The following is a 23,077-nucleotide window of genomic DNA, read 5'->3' on the forward strand; positions in this document are numbered from 1 at the left end:
ACACAATGGAATTCTATGCCTCCATCAGAAAGAATGACATTGCCCCATTTGTTAAGAAGTGGAAAGACTTGGAAAAATTATATTAAGTGAAGCAAGCCAGGTTCAAAGAAACATAGGTCCCAAGGTTTCCCTTATTTGCAATAACTAGTATGTCTGAGTCAACACAATAGGTCAGATAAGTTGATGTTTGTGGAATGAACCCCAAGATAAGTATTCAAATGGGGTTTTTTGTTTTTTGTTTTCCTTTCATGCAATTGTTTCTAACACATTTATAAGATTATTTCTTTGTTGCATTGTATGTCCCTCCCCCACGGTATAACCCCTGCTTTCACTATATTTGATGTTGGTATAATTTGTGGAGGGGAAGGGCAAAAACAAATCGTTTAACTAGGGATACAGGTGGACCCATTGCAACAATGAGATGTACAAGTCGTTATGTAGAAAAATGAACTTTACAACTTTGGTGGGGGGTGGGGGGAGAATTAGGTGGGGGGAAAGGAGGAGTATGGGAAGGGATGGGGAGGGGAAACAAAGAGGAGGCAACAATGCTTAATAAGGTACTTATTACCTTGCCCATGTAATTGTAACTCCTCTGTAAGGTATTCTCACAATAAAAAAAAATAAAATAAAATAAAGAAACCAAATACAGCAACAAAGAGAGAGAAAAAGGCCGTTTCCATTTCCTGGAATTCATTTGGATAAATATGATTTTGTATGATCATAGATATAACTTCCTTTTCTCAATGTATAGAAAAGGAATATATGCTTTCATTTTCTTCTTCCCTTCCCTGTACTCTATGCTAATTATCTTATATAATGGCATATTTACTAATTCTACTTAACTAGACAAGAATTAACTGACACCTTTATTGTGTCAGTGTCATGGTGAACAGTATTATTTTTTATTGTGTCAATCATAGTAAAAATAAAGCAGTATGGACTGCCTTAGCCCATACAGGTAAGTCTGAAAAATCGGGTATGAATTTCCTTTTCTTAAATATTACAAAAAGTTCACTCCAGTAAATTAGACAGTGGTCCTTTCTACTAGTAGGACCTGCTTTCCCTCCACCAGCAATAGCAGCCGGATGCATTGAGCTTTTGCTACATCTCAGTTTATTGCCTCAAACCCTGGGGTGGTTTATTCTACACCAGGGCCAAAAGAGTCTGTTTCCTGCTCAAGTCCTTTCCCTGTCATCTTTTGAACTCTTAGCTTCATTAATATCAGTTTATGTCCTTTCCTCTCTACTCTAGCTTCTCTTTTTGTTCCTCTTCCTGCTTGTGCATGTTCTCTCTCCTCTTTTTCTCTTCTCTCTCTCTCCTCTCCCTCTCTCCTTCCACTGACTCCACACAGTACATAGTCCATATTCTTTGAACTTCCTTGTTTACATCATCAGGCTTTTCTTCAATCAGTCCTCCTATGTCCAAACTTTGTGCCTTGGCCTTTGCCTGGGGCAGAAGACCTCTGAGGCCATTGGAGTGGAGCTGGTCACTCTTACTTCTCCTTAGTTACCAGACCTGGAGGAGGACCCACAGGCCCCTGGCCATCATTTCTGTTCCCAGACCAGATTCTGTCTCCACCAAGTAACATACCATCTCTAAGGACTCCATGCCCTCGATTTTGTCAGATGTTTTATCCTTCCCTTTACCCTGGTCAGCTCTTTTGAAGGGCACATCTAAAATTGCACTGAAAAACTACTATGAAGACGTCATTCCAACTTTAGACATTCAATTCCATCTTTGTTTCTCTGTCTCTCAAATTTTTGTCTCTGTGTCTGTTTCAGTCTGTCTCTCTCTATTTCTGTCTCTGTCTCTGTCTCTCTCTCAGCATTATTGGGGTTTCAGCTCATGTCCATTAGGTAAGTGCTCTACCACTTGAGCCACAGCCCAAGCTATTGTTGATTCTCATATGTAATCTATTGTATTTCTCCAGGTATCCATCTTAAATCTCTTAACCTATACTACTTTCCCCCCTTTTCCCAAGGAAGAAGTAGCCCTCTTCTGTTCTCATATTAACTTCTTTTTTTTATTTGAAAAACGTTATTTTATTAGAAGATAAATACAACAGAGTGCATGTGACATACACATGCCATGTGGAAAATGAGTTTATCTCACAACTTCTGCATGCCTCCTCTCATCTTCCTTGTTCCATAGCTTGGTCTTGGGTTAGGGTTAAATAGTGGGAGCTGGGTGGCTAACTGGAGGGTCTCCTTCCTGTTTGCACCTGTCCTTATCCCCTTGTTCTTTTGTAGGCTCTTCCCTAGGCCACATTCCCAGACTGTTTGTAATCACTTTCCTATTCTTTTGCCTTTCTCCCCTTAAACTCTTGTCCCTTTTGTACTCCCACCTCCCCATAAATGTATGAGGCTGTGTAAGAACCCTTAAAGTTAAAATATCTTTTGCAGAACTAAAATTTCTAACTAGGTATCTTCACTCTACTTGTTCTCATATTAACTTCTTTCTCCTGATTTCTTGGTTCATTTTTTCTCTAGGAAATAAAACCCAACCCATACACACTACAACTAAAATACAGATGAAGCTAGGTGCAAGTGGCTCACACCTGAGGATCATGGTTCAAAGCAAGCCTGGGCAGGAAAGTCTTTGAGACTCTTCTCTCCAATTAACCACCAGAAAACCAGAAACGTCACTGTAGCTCAAGTGGTAAAGCACTTGCCTTGAGCTGAAGAGCTGAGGGACAGTGCCCAAGCCCAAAGTTCAAGCCCCATTACTGACAAATAAATAAATGCATAATAAAATAAAACAAGATGAGATTTTCACTGTATTCTACTGTGTATATTTTAAAAACTTGGAAACTGAGCTCACTTTTTTGGCCAAAAATACATTGATTTTAAAACATATTCTCAATAGTTTTACTGGCCAAAAATGGAATATTAGATCTGGAAATTCTAACGTCAAAAATTCACTTATACTAAAAACATTATAAATCTACTTTGTCGAAGTATACTTTGTAAAAGTCTTACACCAAACCCCAATGGGCATCTGATTTAAAAATAGGTATGACAATTTCCATCATTTTACAAACACACAGCTGTCTGTTTATTGCTTGTGAGTCCTTGGTATAGTTTACTGATTACCTCCCATCCCAAATTTGTAAATGGGATTGTGAGAACAAAATACAGATTATTTTCTAGCTCTTTAAAAAGAAATGGAAGGAATGATAAACAGCCCAAGATAGAAGAACGTTCTCAGGGTTTTGAACCCAGTGGCATGGTTCACATTCAATCTACTAATATGTACATAGCTCTAAGCACAGGGAAGCATGGCAAGAATACTAGGTAATGAGAAGATGCCTACCCAGTCCAATAGGGCAATGCTGAAGATGAACAACAAGATAGCTCTGGAGACCAGCCTGGAAATCAAATGCAAATCAATATACATTTGTTCAGACTCTGCCAGTGTGGAGATGACCACAGGAAGCTACCCACCATGGGGCAGTCAAGGCTAGGCATTCCTGTGGTGTTCTAATTAGCCCTTCAGATTCCTCTTTGAGCCTTTTTAGTTGACTTGTCTGACCCAGAGGTGGAATGAAATGTAGGGGTCCACCTGGAAGCCCTCCCTGGCAACATTAATGCACTGTCTATATTGCTATTGACAGGAGCATCAAAACAGATTGGGAAATACTCACAGTGGAGATAAAAGCCAGCCCACTAGGAAGTATGTCAATATCTTCAGAGCCATTTTCTGCAAAACAAAATATCAGAACGATGCATACATGGAGGTCAAAATAGTCAAAACTTCTTTTTTTGAAACTATGTTGACTTTTTCAACTACTTAAGAAACTATTCATTTTCAGGAATCCCACAGATTAAATACTATATTCTTTTTTAGATCTCCATTTTTTTTTCAGAGAAATAGCTAAGTAACTATATCACAAACCTATATCTTGGGTTTATTCATTAACAAATTCCAGAGCATGTTCTGAGAGATTAAATATTAATCCTCATAGTAGGCTGTTGCACAGAATGATAGATAACATTCAAAATGTCATAATTGTGAAGTCTTCTTATAGGCCTTTCTCCAAATCCTTCTTCCACTTTCAGCTTGCCATGGCCTTAATACTTATCATTATGCATTTAAATTAGGGAATCATTGAGTAATTCTTCTCTATTATAAAGGCAATAATTCTTAAGATGAACTACATGTATAAATGAATTTGGAAGACTTTAATCAGACTTTTTCCCATTGACCCAGTGTGTGTTGGAAAGGTTTATCTAATTAAAGTTTGACTGAGAACAAAAGGGTGACATGTCTTCTTGAAGGGAGATAAGTCACTTGGCCAAGTAAGCAACACTGATAGTAAGAGCCATGATTATCTACGGTGGTGAATTTCCTTCTGCAAATATCAGGAACAACATGTACCACAGTCTCACATTCTTTTTACTGGATGTTCACAGTTTCCATTAAGAGGTAATGTCTGGAAGGGAGGTGAAGGGTAAACAAAGGAGGAGGCTGCAATGCTTGGTAAGAAATGTATGCATTATCCTGCCAATGTAATTGTAACCCCTCTGTACAGTATGTTCTCAAATAAAATAAAATAAAATTTAAATTAAAAAAAAAAGAGGTAATGTCTGTTTTCTCTCCCTTTACAACTGGATAAACCTTTGTAAAGGTTCTTGTGTTACCTTGACAAATAGAATGAGGTGAATGTCATGCCAAGTAACATCCAACGCTAAGTGTTATACACATAGTTTCTCCTGAATGTGCTCTCTCCCTGTCTCTGTCTCTGTCTCTGTCTCTATTTCTGTCTCTGTTTATCTATCTGTTTCTCCAAGTCTGGAAAGGAAATACAAGAAATCAAATGAGGGCTGGGAAGGTGGCTCAGTGGTAGAGCACTTGCCTTGCATGCTCAAGGCCCTGGGTTCGATTCCTCAGCATCACATAAGCAAAAAGAAAAAAGCCAGAAATGGCGCTGTGGCTCAAGTGGTAGAGTGCTAGCCTTGAGCTGAAGAGCTGAGGGACAGTGCCCAGGCCCAGAGTTAAGGCCCCACGACTGGACCCCCCCCAAAAAAAATCAAATGATTTTAAAGTTGCAGAGAATGTAGACAGAGATGCTAACAGGCCCAGATAATTTTACTTCTCAGGCTTTGAGTAACTTTCATGAATTCAAATGGAACAGGTGACCTGTCTCGAAGACTTGCTACAATTTCAAAGCCATAAACAAAATAACTACTATTCTTGTTGTTGTTTATTTGTTTTCAACAGAGTGTCTGGCTCTGCAGCTCAAGCCGGGCCTTGAATTCATATCTCCTTATTTCAATCTCTTGAATGATGGGATTGTAGATTTGTGCCACCACATTTGGCCTTGTTTTTTTTTTAAGTCATTAATTGTGGTGTGGTTGGTTGTAGAGCCACAACATGTGGCACATGTGAGAAAATGGTTACCTGGGGAAATGGGTTTGCTAGGATGTCACTGGGCAATTGGACAATGACAGGGGAAAATGTAGAGAAGTGGGAAAAAGACAAAGAAAATATAAATGTAACTCATCAGGATATTTAGCAATAGGCACTGGAAATGTAAGAGTAGAGAAAGTTTTGGGTTTGTTTTTTATTCACTATATTGAAGGTTGAAACTAGTCCCCAACTAGTAATGATAAAAAACAAAATTAACCAGCACTTCTTATTTTGGAAGTATTTGGTTCAGGAGATTCAGCCATTTATTGTAACTTAATGGCCTGAAAGATTTCACGCTGTTTTTCACATGGAGTAACATAGGCACTGGGAAATTCCAACAAACCAAACAAAGAAGCAGTTAAAAACTTCAAAGGTTTGGGATTGGGAATGTGGCTTAATGGTAGAGCGTTTGCTCAGTATGCATGAAGCCTTGGGTTTGATTCCTCAGTATCACATAAACAGAAAAGGCCAGAAGTGGCACTGTGGCTCAAGTGATAGAGTGCTAGCCTTGAGCAGAAACAGTGCCCAGGCCCCTATGAAGCCCCAGGATTGGCAAAATAAAAAATAAAAAAATAAAAAAAATCAAAGTTTGGTTACTTTTCTGTTCTTTTTTTGTCTGTCTGCACACCTCCACTAGGTTTCCTTTAACATTTATCTCCTTCTTTCCTCTGTGCTAAATGTGAGTGTGCTCCAGTCTCAGTGAGGCATTGGGTCTTTCTCATGGCAGAGCATCTGTTCTGCAAGATATACTTAGTCCTATGGTTCCAATTGTACATATTGTTCTTCAGTCTCTAATGTCTATATCAAGCCCAAGCCATCCTCTTCATCCCTACTTCTATAACCACCAGTATGCTTGTTTTTCCTCTCTCCATTTTCATACTCAATAGGTTTTAAGCTGCTCTGGACATTTGAGTTCACTCCACTTTCCATATGCCAGGGAATCCTAGCACTTTCATCCCCTAGTACCCAAAGCAGAAACTTGGAGCTGTCTTTGATGCCTCCCTTTTCCTTAATCACTCAAACCACTGACCACCAATCATCCAAGCTTTGGATCATTCTCATCAGTCTCCACAGTAGCTTACCAAAAGTTTAGTGTTGCTCCTCTCCACCCATTCTCCTGGTTAGCTGGTAATCTAACTCCTTAGGCCCCTTGGTCTAGATCCCAAACCCTGTCTATTGTGGTTCTTGTCTCCATTCTGTTGCTCCCACCTCCCACTCAACATTCCAGCCATCATCTTCACTTCTATGAGTGGCTCTCTTCCATGTCACTGAGCCAAGATCACAGTCTCTAAGAATAGAATGGAGCTTCATTTGACTTATACTCTGGGTCATCTATCTCTTATTGCTTTAATTTTTTTTTCAGGTGGAATCTAGTATTTTTACTCAAGGCTTCTTTCTGACTGATCCTTCTACCTATGGCCTTGTGTGTAGATAGGACCATACGCACATACCACCACACCTAGATTATTAGCTGAAATGGGGGTCCTGCTAATTTTCTGGCTATGATGGCCTTGAATCATGATCCTTGTGATCTCTACCTTCTAAGTAGCTGGGATTAAAGAGCCACCATACCTAGCTCTAATCTTCCTTTCCATCATAGAAGCTCTCTGTAAAAGCTGGTTGGATCAATAAATAAAATAAACAATTTTTTTTAACTTTGTCTCATTGTTTAAGGTAAACTATGATAAGTGAATGTCATTTTCTGAGACCGGATCGTCCCTAACTTATGATAGATCCAGTTGTGATTTTTCAACTTTATTGTGGGGCAAAAGCAATGTACCCCAGTACAGTGCTCTGTTCAGATTTTGAATTCTGACCCTTATCTCTGACCAAAAATATGCTGCATGGTATGCTCTTGCCATGTTAGGCCATGGTTGTGATCTGTAGCTAAGCCCACCATTTAACCATGAAGAAACATGAAGAACTCTACAGTGAACTTGGTTGCTAGGTTATGTGTTTGGTAGGCCAGGTATAGAAAACTTTTGGGGTTTTTTTGGTCTGTCATGGGCATTGCACCCTCAGGGCCTGTCCCTGAGCTTTTTTGCTCAAGCCCAGCACTCTATTTACCAAACTTGAGCCACAGCTCCACTTTCAATTTTCAGGAGGTGAATTGGAGATAAGAGTCTCAAGAACTGGAGGCTGCAATGCTTGGTAAGAAATGTACGCATTATCCTGCCCATGTAATTGTAACTCCTCTGTACAGTATGTTCACAAATAAAATAAAATTAAATTTTAAAAAAAAAGAGTCTCAAGAACTTTCCTGCCTGGGCTGGCATCACACCATAATCCTCAAATCCCAGCCTCCTGAGAGAGCTAGTATTTCAGGAGTGAGCCACCAGTTCCTGGCAGGAAATACATTTTCATTTTATGATATTTTCAACTTTCATTGGGTTAATCAGGTCAAAAGCTCCATCATCAATCAAGGCATAACATGACAAACTATCGTGAGTTGTGTGCTTTCTGCTTTGGCTCTTTCTTTTCCCAATAAATCTACCTATCTTCTATGACAGTGTAAATTTACCAGAAAAACAAAACAAAACAAATCCAAATAAACAAACTCCATTTTCAGAGATGCAATGTGTGGGTTTGATGGCTTCACCCAAAGCACAGAGAAGCGGGTGCACTGCATTTGGAAGTGGAAAATCACAATGGATGGTTACACAGCATTTCTGTTTCTGCACCCTGGTCTGTGCTGAATGTGTATGATATACCTGGCACAACTCAGCAACTAAGACACCCGTGGGAGGAAGCGCTTCGGGACATCCTCCTTAGAGACCTTATCACACACCTATTAGTCCACACAGAACTACCACTAAAACCTTACTGCCAAATCTACAAAAATCTGTCTTATTAACCTGTCAATGTTACAGTACCTTGGCAGACATCATCTCTGTAATCACTTCTTAAACCATTCTTTATAGATAGAAAGATAACCCCAGAATTTCACTGACAGTTAATTTTTCATTATCACATGACATCTCAAAAAGAAGGTTCCAATATCTAGCTTAGGAAACAAATAAAATATTCATTGTAAACTAAGAGCCTAACTTGGAGACATGCAGAGTTATGGGAAAGAAACATGCAAGGGAAGATGGGAAGATAGCAAAGGATGCCAACTTGCTAGCCCTGCCCACAATAAGCCCTAGGGTCGCTATTTACATTCCAAGTACAGCCCTGAGCAGATGCTGAGGGCAGCCAAATAACTTCCTGGTTCAAACAATCTTTGACCCTTACAAACTTGGATAAAAGATAAACTTAATACAAAATGAACTCTGAGGTAGGATTTCTGGAGAAAGAAATATCTCATCTTTCATTCTTTCCTTACACACACACACCCACACTCACATACCCACCCACACACCCACCCCCACACCCCCATACACAAATATTCCACTAATAAAATTAATCTGAAAAGTCTCATCTAGAAGATAATGAAAATAATAACATCCCTCCAGCTCTGTTCCTATCAACTATATTCAACTTTAAGTTCTCTAGTGGCTCTCCATTTCTTCTGTAAAACTTTCTCCCGTCTAATAGCTCTTTTGCCTTGTGAATACTATCTTTAGCTGTTTTTATTTCATTTTCTACCCTGCTTTGCCCTTGTCTGTCTCTCTTTGGTAAAATTCAAACTGTCTGCATTTTATGATTTCTTTTGCCATAATACTTTTCTGGAACTTCTGTCATAAAAAAATGTGTTTTTCAATAGTGCACTGTTACACAAGACAGGCTGTGTTACACAATAAGAAATGCAATTGCATCAATGAAAACCATTTAGATCCCTAATGAAAATCTCACCACCTCTCCTTTTGGTTTATTATGTAAGTAACTTCATTCTTTTGTGGGTGAGTTTGCAAAGCACAGATAACAGCACTTTTATTATAGATCAATGATAAGAAGACTATAGGTGTTTGCAAAGGACTCAACAGAATACTCACAGGCACCAGGCCTTTGAGAAGGCAGCTTTTGAGTGCTAGGTAGACATCAGTATTATTCTCTCAATAAATGACTCATGATCACTCTACCTTGTTTAGCTTTCAAACATAAAATGTAAGTATGTCAATAGTCATGAGAAGTAATGGGAAGTTTTTCTTCTGCTCCTAGTCTGTTTCTGAGCATTAATTATTCTCTTTAAAATATTAGATAGGGCTGGGAAGGTGGCTCAGTGGTAGAGTGCTTGCCTTGCATGCATAAGGCCCTGGTTCGATTCCTCAAAAAGAAAAAAAGCCGAAAGTGGCGCTGTGGCTCAAGTGGTAGAGCGCTAGCCTTGAGCTGAAGAGCTGAGGGACAGCGCCCAGGCCCAGAGTTCAGACCCCATGACCAGATATTCAGATCATGACCACTTTACCTTGCTTAGGTCTTCAAATATAAAATGTAAACATGCCAATATTCCTGAGTAGTAATGTGATTTTTATTTTTTTTCTGCTGTTCCTAGCTAGCTTCTAAGTGTTCATCATTCTCTTTAAAATACTAGGTAATCACTACCGAAGAAAATACTAGATAATCAGATCATTGATCAACAATTTACTTTTTAGTTTCTTGAGTTTAGTTAAATTACACATGGAACTGGACTTTACTGGCCAGCTAGTCTTACCCCTCTAAATTATTTGGCAGACCCACTGCTTTTGAGAGATGGATGTGTAGTAAGTGTAGATGTTTTTCACCACAACAGTAAACAAGCTAGTGAATATAACTTCTTCAAATCAAATTACATATGATCTGATCCTCCCCAGTCTATGAGATGGATAGGAAAATTAACTTGCAGCACTACTGCATTTCCCTGTTATCTAGGTGGTAGATCTTAAAAATCAAGCAGAATGTTTAAATACTCACTGCTGAGCTTATGTGACTTATTTAATAATTCTTCCTCTTCCTTGCCTCATGTACAAGTTCTTTGCTGAGGCAAGGACACACAGGACACAAGTCAATGTCCCTAAAAGAGACAAACTTCCTTCCTCTGACCCAGAATGTCATCAGGCATTGAGTCAGGCTCCCTTGCTATTCACAGAAATCCACATGTTCCATCCCTCCCCATTAGAATCCCTCAGGCTCAGAGAGAGGATGCCTGCCCCTTCTTCCTGTTGGAAGCACAAATGCCTCTAAGAGTAGGTAACACAAAGACAAGGCTATTGAGAGAGAAAGAGGGAAAAAACTGAGAGGAGAAATCCAAAACCAAATGGGATTCTTTTTTGTGTTTGTTTAATACATAGAACCAGGAAAAGATAATATAAATTTCTATTGTAAAATAATCTGTCTTGTCACATAGCAGCAAAAGTCACAGTCCTTTTACCCTAGGGAGTTTGCAACCTGACAATGAGAGAGATAACACTAGTGATGACAGAGTGAAGCGTGAAGCCCGTGGTGGACTACATGAGTGAAGCAGCACTTCAGAGCACTGTGAGAGAAGAGAGGAAAGACATATTTGCAATAAGCAGAGATGGAAGAATTGGTGGTGAGAATTTTATAAGCAATGAGTGAGAAAGTGATTGAATGCATTCCCAAGACAGTGAATCGAATGTAGCTTGTTTTTCACTTTATTTTCTGGAAGCACTGTCAGAAAAAATTGGAGATTTGGAGCCAGGCAAACAGTGTGGCTATGACCGGTAATTGAGATCACCCCTACTGGGACACAAAGGAGACTGATAAGAGGAATCTCATGTGGAAGAAGCAGAAGGGATACAAGAAAAACAAATAGTGCTTGGATTTTTAACTAGGCCCCCAGTGAATGGGGCACTGCCTACAGGAGAAATTTAGCGGAGCTGACTGTGGGTGAGGGAATGAAGGAGGATATATAGAGCTCATTTCAACTAAGGCTGAGTCTACAGTAAAGTGAGCCTTTGAATGATGAAAAAAAGTCTCAGGACTTAGAGATCTGACTATGGATTTCAGATTAATGTTTGGAAACACATCTAGGTGGGCTGGGAGGTTCTTGAAGTTTAAGGACTAAGTCGAATTTCTCTTGATATTTTCTGATAAATGTTGAAAGAAGTAACAGTGGAAGCCAAGAACATGTTTAAAGGCAAAGAAAAAAGGAAGAAGGGAGGGAAGGCGGAAGGGGAAGAGGAGGAGGGAAGAAAAAAGGAAGGGGACGTTGGGAAGAGGAAGAGGGAAGGAAGGATGGAGGAAGGATCACTGGAAAGCCGGAAGAGAGGGAGGGAGGGAAAAAAGGAGGGAGGAAAGAAGGAAAAGGAAAGGAAAGGAGGAAGGAAGCCATTCCAGTAAGGGCTAAAAATTAAAATTAAAAAGGAATTGCCAAGAGCCAGTGGCTCATGCCTGTAATCCTAACTACTCTGGAGGCTGAGATCTGAGGATCATGGTTTGAAGGTAGCAGAAAAGTCTGTGACACACTTATCTCCAATAAAACACTCTGAAAAAGCCAAAAGTGGCACTGTAGCTCAAGTAGTAAAGCACTAGCCTTGAGCACAAAGAAGCACAGAGACAGTGACCAGGCCCTAAATTCAAGCCCTAGGACCAGCGAAACAACAACAACAAACACACAAACAAAAAAAAAAGGAGTTAAATCGTTTGGTAAGATCAACCAAGCTGATAGTGACCAAGAAATTGGCCAGCCTTTCTTTACCTACCAAGTCCCTCAATAAGCTGGCAGTTCTGAAGTTCCACAGATGTCACTTCTCGAGACACAGCATTCATTTTTCCTCTGTACAAGACAAAAAATCAATATGGAGGTTAAGGTAGCACATCCAAAATCTGTGTTTGAGCTCTGAAAACCTCTAATCCTTTTTATATTGGTTAACTCTCTTTATTCTAATTCATAACAAATAAGAAGTCAACTCTTCTTATTTATGTTTATTTACACAGTGTGAACATTATGATAGTAAGATATATATTATATATATGATATACATTATATATAGATATATAGATATATAGATATGGATGATATAAAGAAACTAGTTGGTCAGTGTAGCACCAAGAATAATCCCAGCTATTTAGGATGCTGATGCAAGTGGATTAAGAAGATCAAGGAAAGATGCTAACCCCAGACAAATATAGGAAGACTATCTCAAAAATAAAATAAAAACAAAAGAACTGGGAGTCTGGCTCAAAAGTGGCTCAGTAAAATTTTATTGTGTATATATGTTACATTTTCTTGATCTATTTGTCCACTAAGGGGCATCTGGGCTGATTTCATACCTTGGCTATAGAGAATATGCTAAAATAAACATGATTGTGCTGGTAGTTTTACTGTATCCTGGTTTGAAATCTTTGGGGTAAATGTCCAGGAGCAGAATTGCTGAATCATAGGGTAGTGCTATGTTTTTGTTTTTTGGGGGGTTTTTTGGTTGTTTTGTTTCTTCTCTTTTTTTTGAGGAATTGCCACACTGCTTTCCAGAGTGGTTGAACAAGTTTACATTCTCACCAACAGTATGTTAGGGTTCCCTTTTGGCTGAATCCTCACCAGCATCTGTTGTTTGCTGCTTTGATATTGGCTATTCTAACTGGAGTTATGTGGAATCTCAATGTTGTCTTGTTTTGTGTTTCCTTTATGGCCAGGGATGTTGAGCATTTCTTCATGTCTACTAACCATTTTTACTTATTCTTCTGAGAAACTCTTATAAGCTCATTAGTCTGCTTATTAATTGGGTTGTTGGTTTTTTGAGTTTTGGCTTTTTAAGTTCCTTATGTATCATGGATATAAGGGCATTGTCTCCTCCATTAGAAAGAATGATTTGTAATGATTTGTAAAGAAATAGAAAAACTTGGAAAAAATTATGTTAAATAAAGTAAATCAGGACCAGAGAAACAAAGGATACATTTTTCCTCTTCTATGTGGAAGCTAGATTTAGGTGACAAGCTCAGAAGTAAATGCATTGGGTGGTGTGTAAGTGTATACTAATGTATTATCTCAAATACGGTTGATTTGAGGGAGATCTCAAATACTGTAATTCCTTAGAAAGGCAAATCAAATTTCAGCAAAGTGATATACCAGAAAATTGGTACTAAAAAGAGGTAGGGTGGGGTGAGGTCAAGGGTAAAGGATAAAGAGATGAATAGGAAAAGAGGTGTGGGGGGCAGACAAAATCCAATATATAGCCTACAAAATTAAGAAGAATGAGGGGGAAAGGCTGGGTAAGTGAGGAGTGGATGAAAATATTGAAAGGGGTGACTTGATCAATTGAAACCAAAGGAAGATATTCTTAGGAGAGGATCACAAAGGAACAATAGCTATGTGCCTTTGATCATATAAAATAATATTTATCAAAATGAACCCCAGGAAATAAAAATAAGAAGTTTATTATACTTCATTGCTGTTTTATTTAGTTTTCTTTTTGTCTTGTTATTCATTTATCTGTCTTTGGTAGGATAAAGGGGACGACAGACATGGAGGGACAAAGGATGAACAAATACACCAGTGATACTTACTAGACACTATGTTGAAAATGAGTTATACAACTTGTGGTTGGGGACAGGAGGTAAAAATTGGGAGAGAGCTAAGGGAAGAGCTGATGTTGTTCAAAAAGAAATGTACTCATTATCTGACTTATATAACTGCAATCTGTACAGGACGTTTACAATAATAATAAAAATGTAATAAAAAGATATATTGTATTCACTTAGTGGTAGAACACAAAGTTACCATATGTATATGCCTCTAATCATATACAATACTATTTTCAGAGTAAATTCCAGGAAATGGAAATAAGAGGCTTTTTCTTTGTTTTTGTTTTTGCTTTTTTTTTGTCTTGTTTGTTTGTTTCTATGTCTTTAGAAGGGCAAGGGAGCACAGAAATGGAGGGACAAAGGATGAACAAATGCAGCAGTAGTACTCACTAGAGACTATGTTGAAAATGAACTATTTAACTTGTGAGTGGGGATGGGAGGGAAAAACTGGGAGAGAGTAAGAGAAAGAGTGACACCGTCCAAAAAGAAATGTACTCATTACCTGACTACCCTCTGTACATCACCTTTATAACAACAATACATTTTTAAAGATACATTCTATTCATAAACTCCTTTGTTAAATGGCAATTCTTTTATATAACTACTAAAGATAATAATAAAAAAAATGGGGCTGGGAAGGTGGCTCAGTGGTAGAGTGCTTGCCTTGCATGCATGAGGCCCTGGGTTCAATTTTTCAGCCCCACATAAGCAGAAAAAGCTGGATGTGGCACGATGGCTCAAGTGGTAGAGTGCTAGACTTGAGCTGAAGAGCTGAGGGACAGAGCCCAGGCCCAGAGTTCAGGCCCCATGACTGGCAAAAAAATAAAAATAAAAAAATTAATATGTAATAAAAATTTGATGATTTAAAAAAAAGTGTTTGAGCACTTGCTTAAGGTCCAAGGTTCAATTCCAAACAAGCAAATATACAAACAAAACCCAAGCAAGCAAACATACAAACAGTAAATACTATTTGTTAGTATGAACAAACAATATTGTTAATTTGGATGTATAAAATAGCATTTTGTTTCATTTTGAAAGTAATATGACCTATAAATCTTCATTTTCTGCCTATACCCGCTATAATTTTTCTTTCAAAAATATTTTACGTATTTCTAGGAGTCTCATTTCAACATATCACCCTGTGAGTATAGTATATCTTGATCAATGGTCCCCTTTCAACATTAGAGATTTGCTTTTTAAAAAATCCTTCCTCTCCCAAACTGCTTTTCCAAACTTCTCTGAAGAGCTAAATCCTGTCATTTTTGCATTAATTTTATTAAGCATGTGCTGACTTAGCAAATATGTGAATTCATTAAAATGAACACCATTTTAGCAGTCAACCAAATTACCACGGTGCTCTTATTTCCACAGCAAAAGTCTTCTAAATAAAAAAAATTTAAATTTACTAAACTATATTCAAGAGGACACTATGGTTACTTTTTTAAAAAAGAGTTGGGGGTTGTAAATCATTGGTGGAATGGTCTAGCTATATCTAGTACTACACATACACACACGTTAACCCAAATCTATTATTCTTATTCTTATTCTGTCATTTAATCGTGGTAGGAATAAACAAATGCAACAATTAACACTCTCCAGCTAAACTAGAAAGTATTCTCGACGAGCATTAGTGCTCCACACAGATTCTAGATGTGAGATTCCTTAGAGAAACATAACAACCCGAAACAATTAAAAGCAAAGGAGGGTTTAGACTTACTGGCCTAATTATCCCGCCCTAAAGAGGATCTCTTTCTAGCCCACTACTGGCTTTTCCAGAGAAGTTTCTGGAATAGCTTTTCTTGCACAGTGCCAGCAACCACCTGCCAGTCTCTTCGTTGTCTGCTATCTGGCTTGCTCTTTGCGTTCTATCACTCCGGGCGAATCAACAGTGAAACCACTCAGTTAATATCTGACTCAGTCCTCCACATCCACCCTGTAGCCTTCCCCACCTCCCCCTCAAAGTCTAGCACTTGGAAGGATTCTGTTTCTCCAGGAGTATGTAGAGCGCAAACCTAACTATCAGGGTCCTAGGGAAAAGCAAGCTAGTCAGACCCACTTCCCAGATCAGGGATTCTCAGAGAGTGTTTTGTCCCAAAGCCGCTCCTGGGGACCTGCTGGAAAGAGGGAAGCCGGCTGTGAAGGACAGCCCTAGGAGCCCCCAGAGGAGACACTCACTCACCTCAAGGATAAGATCCTCTCCCCGATGAAGGCCAAGCTGGCCCCTAGTAGGGCCAGAGCCATTAGTCTCCCCATGATCTCGGGGTGCCGGGTGATGACAAGCAGACAGATAATATACACGGGGGAGGGGGGGGCAGGCTCTGGAGCCTCGGGTCTGGGCTCGCGGGGCGGTGCCCGAGCCGGGCCGCGCCTCCTGGCCTCCTGCGGCCAGCGAGCAGCTGGGAGGGTGCAGGGCGGGGCGGCGGGGTCGTGCGCCCCAGCCTGGAGCCCAGGTTCCAGGCTACGTCTCCGCGCGCCAGGTTCATGGATAACATTTTGCGCTGGGGGCGGGGGTGGTGGAAGAGGGGGTGTTCTAGGAAACTTTCAACGGGCGAGTTCAAAAGCCACCTTTTTTCGCGGTCGGAGTTCCAGGAGACCTTTCCGGGCCAAGTTCAAGGCCATCTTTCTGGGCCAAAGGTCAGTGGGGAAACTTGGAGCTCCGGACTCGCTCCTCCTCTCCCTCCCACTCCTCCTCCCTCACGGTCTCCCTTACCCCGCCCGGGCCTCTGGTGAAAGTCTGAGGTTTTCTTGGCAGGTGGTGAACAGGTGGTGTGAGTTTGCTTCTGAAAGCCACGACTTTCAATCTCAGCTCCTCAAAGGGACTGGAGGTGGGGGAGGGTGGGAAGCTTCCAAATAAAAAGTCACAGCCTGAAACTGGGGGTTTTCTGGCAGGCAAGCCATGCATGCGGTGGACTGAATTGCTGCCCAGACACTCAGGTGGAAAGAAGACATTGGTAAAGAGCTTCAACTCTCCCTTCTCCAGGATTTGAGGCACAGGACATGGCATCGGGGCCTTCCTGCTTTACATCAAAGCTCTGAACATGGTCTAGTTCCATGTGTAGATTGGATGGTGAATGGCGCTTTCTGTCTCCATGTTGGTAGGGTAAAGAAAACTCAAAAGAATAGAGGGGGGGGGAGGAGGAAATAGAAAGACTAGTAGAAAGGGAAGGGAAAAGTAGTTTCCTGGGAACTTAGGCTTCCCAAAGATGTCTTGTTCCTAGTTTCTTCTAGGGCTGTCCAAGGAGGAACACACTTGGGGTTTTTCTGAAAAAGACCAAGGCGGAAGGGAGACACTGACAATGAAGGAAGGATGAAGGAAGACTAGAGAAGGTTCGGGAAAAGTTGCATCTTCCCATGCGATGTTTTTAGTTGCCAGCAGCGGCGGAAAATTTCCTATTGGGTTTGAGATTGTGTGTGTGTGTGTGTGTGTGTGTGTGTGTGTGTGTGTGTGTGTGTGTGTGTGTGTGTGTGTTAGAAATCAAGATTCGTCTAGACCTAAAGATATTAAGAAGGAAAGGTCTGGGTGCAGGTAGCTCAAGCCTGTAATCCTAGCTACTCAGGAGGCTGAGATCTGAGGATCAAAGTTCGAAGCCAACCCAGAGCAGGTAAGTCCATGAGACTCTTATCTCCAATTAACCACTAGGAAGTGGCACTGTGGCTCAAGTGGTAGCATGTTAGCCTTGAACAAAAGAGCTCAAGAACAGCACCTAAACAGAGAGGGGGTGGGGAGGTGTTCCTTGACCAACAGGATACATAAGATACACAGATACACATTTATACCTACAATAAGATACACAATTATAAGACAATGAAGCCTATGAAGACCTTCAGAGTAATACTTTAAATTCTCAGAACAACCTCTGAGGTAGGTAACAGTATTCCAATATCATAGGGGAGAAAAAAAAAGTTACAAAAATGGTTATAGGATTTGCCCCAAGGCACACACTTGGTAAGTAGCAGAGTCAAACATCCTGGATCCAAATCCTGCACTGTGGAGCCTTCTGAGCTGCCTGTGTTATAGCTAGGGGTAAAGGAGATATTGCAGCATCTGAAGCTGTGGGTATAGATAGGACTATTCTCTCTAAGATGAGTACTTTTCAAAGCATGTAAATAAAGAGATGAACACTTTCCATGATGATTTAAAAGGAGGACGAGGACTTAAGATCTGAGGGACTAAAGCATATGCTGCAGGAAAATATGCAGTCTGGAACTCAGGCATATGTTTAGAGCCAGTTTTGACAAGCACAACTTTCTTTTCTTTTAATACGTTTTTTATTGTAAAAATACTGTACAGAGGGATTACAGTTACACGAGGAAGGTAATGAGTACATTTCCTATAGAGCATTGTTACCTCCTCCTTTGTTTTTCCCCTACCATCCCTTCCCTCCCACCTCCACAACTATACTCCCCCCTCCCCTCCCCCTCCTCCCCACCTAAATTGTAAAGTTCCTTTTTCAACATAGTGTCTTGTACATCTTATTGTTACAATGGGTCAACCTGTATCCCTATTTAAGCATTTTGTTTTTTCCCCTCCCCTCCCCAAATTAGAGAATGTATATACAAGATGCAGGGCATTGACATCAAGTACAGTGAAAATAGGGGTTATACCATGGGGGAGGAACATACAAAGAAACAAAAAAATCACATGATGCATTATAAATACATTAAAAACAATAGCAAGAAAGAAAAAACCACTTGTGTACCACAGCTAAGATATGGATGCCCCTCAGTAGATGAATGGATCAAGAAAATGTGGTATATATACACAATAGAATTGTTTCCATCAGAAAGAATGACATCACTCCATTTGTTAGGAAATGGAAAGACTTCAAAAAAAATTATATTTAGTGAAGTAAGCCAGGCCCAAAGAAACATAGGTCCCATGGTTTCTCTTATTTACAATAACTAGTATATGTCTGGGACAAGCAGAAAAGGTCAAAAGCTATGTACATATGACCAGATAAGATGATGTTAAGCACAACTTTCTTAAGCTACAGATTTCTTTCTTTCTTTTCTTTTTTTTTTAAAATAAGTTGTGGGGCTTGAACTCTGGGCCTGGGCACTATCCCAGAGCTCTTATTGCTTAAGGCTAGCGCTCTCCCACTTTGAGTCCAATACCACTTTTGGTTTTCTGATGGTTAATTAGAGAGAAGAGTCTCATGAAGGAGGATATCCTTAGGAGAGGATCATAAAGGCTCAGTAGCTATGTGCATATGATCATATAAAATGATGCTTATCTAGCTGGGCACCAGTGGCTCACGCCTGTAATCCTAGTTACTCAGGAGGCTGAGATCTGAGGATCAAGGTTCAAAGCCAGCCCAGGCAGGAAAGCCTGTGAGAGACTCTTTTATCTCCAATAAACCACTAGAAAACCGGAAGTAGTGCTGTGGCTCAAGCGGTAGAGCATTTGCCTTGAGCTGAAGAGCTGAGAGACAGCGCCCAAGCCCAGAGTTCAAGCCCCATGACCAACAACAACAACAAAAAAGATGCTTATCTAAATGAACTCCAATAAATGAAAACAAGAGATTTTTTAAATTTTATTGTTTGTGTCTTTTTCTTCTTTTTTCTGTTTTTCTCTTTTTGTTGCTACTTTTGATTTCTGTACTTTTTGTCTTCTATGTAAGTTTATCAGATTTGGGAAGGGTAAGGAAAGCACAGAAGTGGTGAGACAAAGGGTGAACAAATGCAGCAGTGATAAAAATGAACTATACAACTTGTGGGGGAGGGGGACTGGAAGGGGAGGATACTGGGAGAGAATGAGGGAAGAGTTGACAGTGTTCAAAAAGAAATATACTCATTACTTGACTTATGTAACTGCAACCTCTCTGTATATCACATTTGCAATAAAAAAATCATCAGTTTAAAAAATAAAGCAGCGGGGCGCTGGTGGCTCACGCCTGTAATCCTAGCTACTCAGGAGGCTGAGATCTGAGGATCGCGGTTCAAAGCCAGCCCGGGCAGGAAAGACCGTGAGACTCCTATCTCCAATAAACCACCAGAAAACCGGAAGTGGCGCTGTAGCTCAAGTGGTATAGCGCTCGCCTTGAGCTGAAGAGCTGAGGGACAGCGCCCAGGCCCAGAGTTCAAGTCCCACGACCGACAAAAATAAAAAAAAAAATAAAAAAAAATAAAGCAAAGAATTGATTTTTTTAAAAGTCTGATGTACCTTCCTTCCTAGGCTAGCATCAAACTGCAGTCCTCAAATTACAGCCTCCTCAGTAGCTAGGATTACAAGCATGAGCATCTGGTGCCTGGCACAGATTCCTTTTCTGCACCCACTTTATATGAAGTTCTTAATGCTGTACTTGGCATGCCAGTAAAGATTAACCCCAATTAGATTTGAACCTCTGCTTGAAATTATGGGCTCCTTGTGGGGAAAGATCCCATTCTAATCATTACTGAGTCTACCAGGACCATTCATTGAACTTTGCACTTAACAGTGTCTCAGTAAATTTGATTTGATGGATGGATGTAAGATATGATCTTGGGAGAAAGGAAAGTTAGAAGAAAGAAAAACAAATAGAAATAATGACTGTACTATGTGACCACTGTGAGTGTCCAAAACTACTGATATGTAACATGTTTTGATGTTTTATACTTACATCTTACTTAAAGAATTAAGAGTTAAAGACTATTCCTTATTAGCCTCATTTTACTTTTCTCATTACGTTTAACAGCCATTAAATTATTTATAAAACTTCAAACTTATAATCTTAAAAAAACTATCTAAACAAAAAGACAATAAATGAAACTATGATACACTCATTAGTTCTATGGCAGTAGTTTCATTTAGTGGCTAATAGGATCAGCTCTGGCATCAGAAATAGAGTGATATACTCACCTCTTAGTAGGTAGATAACTTCAAACTTCTATGCAATGTTTAAAGTGATTTGTGTACCTACTTCAAGGCTGCAATTAGGATTAAAGAAATATTGAATGTAATACTGTACATGCATCATTGAGTTTGTTAGGATTATTTACAAATATTTGAACAATGATGATTATGATGACAAAATAGAAAAAAGAATGAGAAGTGATGTGCTTTGATAAGTTACAATGGAAAGAAGAAACATAAAAGTCTCTTTCCAAGGATTAGGATTGTTTTTTAGAGGTCCCATGAGTGAAAAACTCTCTTTGTGATTTAGGCCCTCTTGGCTCTAGACCTTACATTGCTGCTGCTTAACAATGGGTCTTCAAACACCCGACTCTGTCTGTTCAGGCTCCCATTCACAGGTCAGATACTATCTTTAATCTCCTTGGAATCTAAGGTGGACATCCATTTAGGAAACAAATTTCTGAAACACTCCCCAATATTTGAGTATTTGGGTATTTAGTTGTTCATTTAACGCTTCCCACCCCCAAAAAGGGATTCTGTACATATAACTTTCCATAGGAGATATGACCAAGCTGCCTATCTGAAAGAATCCCCACAGGACAGGGCAGCCTTCCTGCTCCCCTTGAACACATGCTCGGTGAATGAAACACAAACAAAACTTGAATTTCAGTTCGTCTTTAATATAACTCTAATTCTTTAACAGTAAACTAAGATGTAAGTATAAAACATCAAAACATGTTACATATCAGTAGTTTTGAACACTCACAGTGGTCACAATGTAGGAACTGAGGTCACATTTACACCGTAATTCCCTCTCTTCCATGTTCTGTTGCTGGAGGGACAAAGTGAGGCTTGTTTTGTGCAGTGTATTCACCTTATGGGAAAGCCGCTTTTTTCTCTTTCTTGGGCTTAGCATTATGAAAATATATATTCATCTCCCTTTATGTGAAAGTGCTATAAGAACTAAAGAGGCCTTTTCTGACTTTGAAATCAAAGTTACTATATTTGCCATCCATTTCTAGGTCAATATTGCTGACTAAATTCCCATAGAATTAGCAATATGTAGCAAATTAGGTGTTAGGAAAAAACTATCACATTTATACACCAAAAATACAATTTAGAGTTCACAATACAAGGCCCTGTGGTATAAAGTGCCTATGAGCAACTTCCCTTCATATTCTGTTGCCACAGAACTTCCCTGGAGGACAGATCCGTTGTTGGCATACACTGTGGTCACTGTAGGCTTCTCAGATAGAATGTTCTGGATGCGAAGAACCTGCCAGGAGACACAGAGTATTAATATAGAAACAGCATCCACCCATGACACTCAATCAGTAAACCCCTGTCTTCCACAATGACACAGTGATTAAGAGGACATGCTGGTAGAAACAGCACTAACCAATCTTCTTAATGCTTAAATTAAAGTACTTTTCCCAACCTTCAAAGAAAGTGCTTTTTAAAACCATCTCGTTATGCCATGCCAACACAGGATTTAGTGTTATTACAGCAATTCAGCAGTGATAGAAATAGGTTCACACTAATGTGCCTACTTTCACACCATTTCAACATGAACAAAAATCCTGTCATGTGGTGAGTTGACAATAAACCAGATATTTAAAAAAATTGCCAGTATACCACACAAGAAGGGCATGTGTCTTTATAAAATGCCTTTTGACTAGCTTCCACCATAATTTAATACATCAAAAGATTAGTTTTTAAAAAGCACTTCAACAATGTCCCCTCCTGCCAATTATTGGCTTAAAGCAATTACAAATCTTCCCACACAAGTTTACAGTATTATAACTAACAAATCATCCTGGTGACAGTTGATTGTATTAGTAGTTCAAAAGGACTTGACTAATTAAAGTTGAAAGACTGCAAATGTAAAAACCTCTGATGAGGGAGGGTTGTTCGGGTCATAGACGAAGAGCTTCTGGCCATTCGGATGACAGCCTACCCAGATGTCTCCCGAGGAAGGATCAACAGATAAATTATCCACCAGTGTGTCCAACTGCAGAACCTTACAAATGAGAAAGTGTCAATATCTAAATCACAGGAGAAATTTGATTAAAGCATTTACAGCCAACCTTTCCTGCTTCTGTTCAGGTTCTGTTCCTCCCACCCTATTTCTTAAAATACATTTAATAAACTGGTTAGAAGTCACTTTTCATCTTCTCTGAAAGTACAGGAATTAGAGGTGATCATCAATTTCTCAAAAAAGAAATTAATTCCTTTTTTTCCTTAAAAAAGGCACAATGATCAGTTAGCTCAAGGAACTCTATCAAAGCAAGATAGGAAATTATTAATCAACTTAAAATATGTGTTGTGGAGGGCGAAGCAAACAATAATGGTGTGGAACCCAATTCCTACCTTCATTTATTATTGAAGGGACTGACAACATGCATAAATCTTCATTTGAGAATTCATCTATTAGTC

The 23,077-nt window shown here is 39.6% G+C and overlaps 2 protein-coding genes across 2 annotated transcripts in view; both read right to left on the reverse strand.

Moving 5' to 3' along the window:
* Window positions 1-16,125, reverse strand: part of Pon3 (paraoxonase 3) — a 29,775-nt gene extending 13,650 nt beyond the window's left edge. Inside the window, exons 1-3 of the mRNA XM_069996534.1 lie at window positions 15,989-16,125; window positions 11,991-12,064; window positions 3,644-3,699 (exon numbers count right to left, since the gene is read on the reverse strand). Coding sequence (XP_069852635.1) covers window positions 3,644-3,699; window positions 11,991-12,064; window positions 15,989-16,062 — 204 coding nt within the window. The 5' untranslated portion in view covers window positions 16,063-16,125. The remainder of the gene's footprint in view (window positions 1-3,643; window positions 3,700-11,990; window positions 12,065-15,988) is intronic.
* Window positions 16,126-21,300: 5,175 nt separating this feature from the next.
* Window positions 21,301-23,077, reverse strand: part of Pon2 (paraoxonase 2) — a 35,433-nt gene continuing 33,656 nt past the window's right edge. Inside the window, exons 8-9 of the mRNA XM_069996535.1 lie at window positions 22,533-22,661; window positions 21,301-21,917 (exon numbers count right to left, since the gene is read on the reverse strand). Coding sequence (XP_069852636.1) covers window positions 21,759-21,917; window positions 22,533-22,661 — 288 coding nt within the window. The 3' untranslated portion in view covers window positions 21,301-21,758. The remainder of the gene's footprint in view (window positions 21,918-22,532; window positions 22,662-23,077) is intronic.

Source organism: Dipodomys merriami, unplaced genomic scaffold, assembly GCF_024711535.1.
Source record: "Dipodomys merriami isolate MVZ:Mamm:240054 unplaced genomic scaffold, mDipMer1.0.p SCAF_5, whole genome shotgun sequence".
Taxonomy (NCBI): Eukaryota; Metazoa; Chordata; class Mammalia; order Rodentia; family Heteromyidae; genus Dipodomys; species Dipodomys merriami.